General features: G+C 58.7%; 1 protein-coding gene across 1 annotated transcript in view; it reads right to left on the bottom strand.

Moving 5' to 3' along the window:
* VPS28 (VPS28 subunit of ESCRT-I) overlaps nt 1-4,892 on the bottom strand; it is a 6,591-nt gene that overhangs the window by 1,062 nt on the left and 637 nt on the right. The window contains exons 2-9 of the mRNA XM_017511683.2: nt 3,230-3,299; nt 2,275-2,303; nt 2,121-2,158; nt 1,777-1,866; nt 1,051-1,156; nt 822-923; nt 377-430; nt 204-295 (exon numbers count right to left, since the gene is read on the bottom strand). Coding sequence (XP_017367172.1) covers nt 204-295; nt 377-430; nt 822-923; nt 1,051-1,156; nt 1,777-1,866; nt 2,121-2,158; nt 2,275-2,303; nt 3,230-3,266 — 548 coding nt within the window. The 5' untranslated portion in view covers nt 3,267-3,299. The remainder of the gene's footprint in view (nt 1-203; nt 296-376; nt 431-821; nt 924-1,050; nt 1,157-1,776; nt 1,867-2,120; nt 2,159-2,274; nt 2,304-3,229; nt 3,300-4,892) is intronic.

Below are 4,892 nucleotides of genomic sequence, written 5' to 3' on the forward strand. Positions count from 1 at the left end.
CACTACGGGGGCTCTGCCTGGTGGAGAGGGCCTCAGGGGTACTGCTGCCTGGTGGGGAGGGCCTCAGGGGCACTACGGGGGCTCTGCCTGGCAGGAAGGGCCTCGGGGCACCGGGGGCCTCTGCCTGGTTGGGAGGGCCTCGGGGCACTGCAGGGACTCTACCTGGTGAGGAGGGCCTCTACCTGTCGGGAAGGGACACCTACCACTGGCTGACTGTCTGTCGGCCCTCAAAGTCGGGCGGCAGGTGGCTCATGCGGTGCATGGTCTCCATCAGCTCCCGCAGGTCAGGCTGGATCTGGGACACACACAGCAGCTGGGACCCCCACACCGCTCCATCCCCTCCTGCCTAGACCCGCTGCCGGCCCAATGCCTGCACCTCATCCATGGCGCGGATCTCCAGACGTAGCTTGTCCATGACCGTGATGAAGAGCTGGGGGCGGATGTGCATGTGAGTTCCCATCTCCAGGGGTAGGGGAGGCCTCGCAGCTCACAGGCCCCAACCCCTTCCCAGACGCAACTGTCACTGGAGCCTCCTCACTGCCCAGAGAGCTGTGTGGGAACTGGAGGGTGAGCCCACACACTCTCTCCCGAGGCTGGGATACCCCCAGAATGCACCCTGTGCACATCCCCACCTCAGGAGTCCAGGCTGCCCAGGAGGCCACCCTGCCTGCTGCCCACCCCTCATTCCTACTTAAAGGGGTTCCCTTCCACCCAGCAAGTCCAGTGCTGCTCAGCTCTGGAGGCCCAGGACCCTATGCTGTGCCCGGCTGCAGTAACAGCCTCGGCCCTCCTAACCCTGTGGGCCCTGGGGGCTGGCGCACCGAGACCACGTCAGCAATGCAACGGTTGAGATTGCCCTTGTCGTCCTTGATGGTGATGGGCCGATCCTCCTTGATCCGCTCCATGGCGAGCGGGCAGTCCAGCTGTCAGTTGCTGATATGAGTGCTGGGGCTCTCAGGATGGCAAGCCCCATGCAGCCAGAGCCCGACGGCCCCCCATACCCATGCTGACAGCCCCCGTCTTGCGGGGCTGGGAGGACCGGGCACTCACTCGGAATTTGCGGCAGAACTCATCAATAGAGCTGATTTCTGAGCCCTGAACCTGCCTGAAGGCAGCTTTGTACTGGACCAGGAGCCGCGAGCAGGCTGCAGTGTACCTGGGGAGAAGTCAGCTGCTTCCCGAGCATGGGACCAGCTCTGCCCAGCTCATCCCATTCCCTCAGCTGGTCCAGAGGCAGAGCAGCTCCCAGAGAGGGCCGGGCAACAGGCAAAGGCAGGCCAAGCAAGGAGGAGGGGCTGCTAGCAGCTTCATGGGGCGAGGCCCTGAGCCCATAGTGGTGCTTGGGGCTCAGCTCCAGGTGGAGGCCCCGGCCCCCCACCCATGCCCACCCTCTAACCACAGCGACCAGCACTGTTATGATGACCCCATCCACAGCTTATGGTCCTGTGTGGTGGCCTGTGAGGGTCTTGTGACCTCGTGGAACAAAGCCCCCCAAAACGTCCTGGGACATCTCCAAGCCTCTCGCCTATCTTGTAAGGTTGTCTATGCTGGGGGATGAGGGTGGGGGACTGGACTGGATGACACCCCAGGGGCCACTCCCCTGTTGACCTCCCTCACCACCCCCCTAGAACTTCCCTGGCTGGGAACCAGGGGCACCCTCCTCACGCTGGGTGGGCCCCACAAAAGGGCAAGTCTGACGGACGCTTGCTCTTGCTCTCTACGGAGCACCCAAGCCTGGGAGGGCAGGAACAGGCCTCCAAGAACGTGGGCTCTTACTCGCTGGGGGAGACGCAGTCCTTGATGTAGGCTTTCTCCAGGGCCTGCATAGTTTTCACCACCGCAAACAGCTCTGCCATGTTGTCGTACCTGAGGACACACCTGTCCATCGGGCCAGGCCCCGGGGTGCCAAGCCTAGAGCCCGGAGCAGCAGCCCCTGCCCAGAGGTGCCACTGCGGGAGCTCTTCCCTCCTCTCGCTCCATCCTGGAGTACCTCCAGAACAGCTCCCCATCCTGACTCTGTGTCCTCCCACTCCTTAGAGTGGGATGGGTTGGGGGGAGGCTGCCCTGGGGCAGCCAGACAGGCATGGGTGTGTTGGGGCAACCTGGGTGCCCGCACTTACTTCTCCCGCTCCCGGGCATTCTTGTACAACTTCACTTCCTGCCAGAGAGAGCAGACACTGTGGGCCAGTGCCAACAGGGGCTGTAGGGCCCCAGTGAGGCAACACAGGCATTTGCTGTTGGCCAGTGCCAGCCAGATGGGCACCCACCACTCACCTCATACAGCTCTGGCTTGTTCCCAGGGGCTGCAAGAGAAGGCAGAAAGCTGGCAGGATTCCCCAAAGAGAATCTGAGGGCAGGCTCCAGGCCCAGCCTCCATTTCAGGTCCCATGCTGGGTCCCAAAGAGCCCAGGGGGAGCTGAAGCACAGGGTCCAACCTCACCCCCATCAGTGTGTGGAGGGACCTGGAGATGACACCTCTGGAAGGCCAGGGGAGCTGAGCACAGGGGTCCAACCTCACCCCCATCAGTGTGTGGAGGGACCTGGAGATGACACCTCTGGAAGGCCAGGGGAGCTGAGCACAGGGGTCCAACCTCACCCCCATCAGTGTGTGGAGGGACCTGGAGATGACACCTCTGGAAGGCCAGGGGAGCTGAGCACAGGGGTCCAACCTCACCCCCATCAGCGTGTGGAGGAACCTGAAGATGCCTCTGGGAGGCCAGGGGAGCTGAGCACAGGGGTCCAACCTCACCCCCATCAGTGTGTGGAGAGACCTGAAGATGCCTCTGGGAGGCTGGGGGCCGCATGCCAGGCCTGGCTCCCCAGCTCCACTGTGGCTCCCTAGCTGTGTCACCTTTACAACAATGGCCACACCCTGCTCGTGGCCTATGACGCAGTGCCAACAAGGCTCACTGCACACAGCCTCTCCCCTGGGCTTGGTGACACAGGGTGCCCAGGACCCCCATGGTTCTGGCCACACCAAACTCATCATCTCTGCCCAGCAGGATCAAGCCAGCTCTCCCTGGAGGAGGTTTCAGGGCCCTCAGTGCTCTTGTGATGAACTGCACCCACCCCTGGCCACCCACAAGGCTGTTTGGGAGCAGGGTCAGGGTAGACTTACAGACATCTCCCACCCTGACCTCTGAAGTCCAATACTGCCTGTCAGCCCCTCCAGGAGGGGCTGAAAGCCTGGGCCCTTCCAGTTTCTAAGCCCAGCTCTGGCCACACTCACCTCCTATGCCCGGAGTGGCTGGGATCCCATGAAACATCCTCTAGGCTCTGGAGGGGCGACAGCACTGAATCTGAAGAAGGAAATTAAATAATACTAATGGTAGCCTGTAATTCCTGCATAATAAAGTTTACTATGTTACGTTCAACATAAAACCTAACCCCCAGTTCTGCTTGAAATTGACTCTCTCTCTATAAAACTTACCTTACCTATTCTCCCAACATTCTCAGCAAAGTTCCTACGCATCTCAAAACTCCCATTTTTCTTGCAGACCAGCTGCAAGGTCACAGGGCAAGATAACACCCAAAGAATATGCAATGTGTTTCTCAAAATGCTATTTTCAAGTGTAAGGTACAACACAAAACATGTTACAAATTAACGAACTGTTCTTTAAACCTGTTAACTGCTACGTCATCCTGGATGTATGAAAAATCCAGCCCTGTCTTTGTTAGGGCTCAATCTTAGAATACTAATCCGTGAGCCAGTGGCCACCTTAAATCCTCCTGTTTCACCCATTGGTCTCTCCAGTCTCCTGAATATTTTGCAACAAGACCTGGGGAGCAGAACCAGGGCTGACTTAAAGATGCACTCAAAATAGGCACGGTGGCTCATGCCTATAATCCCAGCACTTTGGGAGGCCAAGGTGGGTGGATCACCTGAGATCAGGAGTTTGAGACCAGCCAGGCCAACATGGTGAAAACCTGTCCCGACTAAAAATAAAAAATTAGCCAGGTGTGGTGGCACATGCCTGTAGTCCGAGCTACCTGGGAGGCTGAGGCAGAATTGCTAGAACCCAGGAGGTGAAGGTTGCAATGAGCCAAGATTACGCCACTGCACTCCAGCCTGGGTGACAGATCAAGACCCTGTCTCAAAACAAATGAAAAACAACAAGAAAAGCCCGTAAGTGCCAGGTCCTGGAGACCCAGGGCGTCATGAAGAGCACTCCCGAGCTCAATAGTTGTCAGGGTGCTACCGGGGCTGCCATGACAAAGTGAGGTGCTGCGGTCACCGTCACTCAGGACTGCGGGATGGAGGGGACTGCCTTGGAATGTGGTCCAAGCTGCAGGCTGAGGCAGGTGATGAAGGAGGCAGGCAGCTGTTAGATGGCCCGGGAGGGGCGTTTTGGGCACAGGAAACAACACACTTAACAACTAGCCTGTAAGGAGGCATGAACTTGGAGGAACAGACAAGCTGAGGGGTGGAGCTTCTCGAGTGAGGGGTCCTAGGGCAGGAAGACTGAAGATAGGGAGCTGGGTCTTATTCTCCTTGGGGCTCCTAGGTGGCAGCGGGCTGTGGAGAAAGAATGGAAGCAGAGCCAGAGGCAGGCTCCTGCCCAGTACAAAAGCTGGGCTAGCTCCAGACGTTCTCTCTTTGTAAGTGGAACCGTCAGATCCGCCGAGGGATTTGAGGCAGGGTTAAAATAAAGGCGTTAGCCGGGCGCAGTGGCTCACGCATGTAATCCCAGCACTTTGGGAGGCCGAGGCGGGTGGATCACGAGGTCAAGAGATCGAGACCATTCTGGTCAACACGGTGAAACCCCGTCTCTACTAAAAATACAAAACATTAGCCGGGCATGGTGGCGCGTGTCTGTAGTCCCAGCTACTCAGGAGGCTGAGGCAGGAGAATTGCCTGAACCCAGGAGGCGGAGGTTGCGGTGAGCCGAGAT

Source organism: Cebus imitator, unplaced genomic scaffold (assembly GCF_001604975.1).
Source record: "Cebus imitator isolate Cc_AM_T3 unplaced genomic scaffold, Cebus_imitator-1.0 Scaffold449, whole genome shotgun sequence".
NCBI classification, from domain to species: domain Eukaryota; kingdom Metazoa; phylum Chordata; class Mammalia; order Primates; family Cebidae; genus Cebus; species Cebus imitator.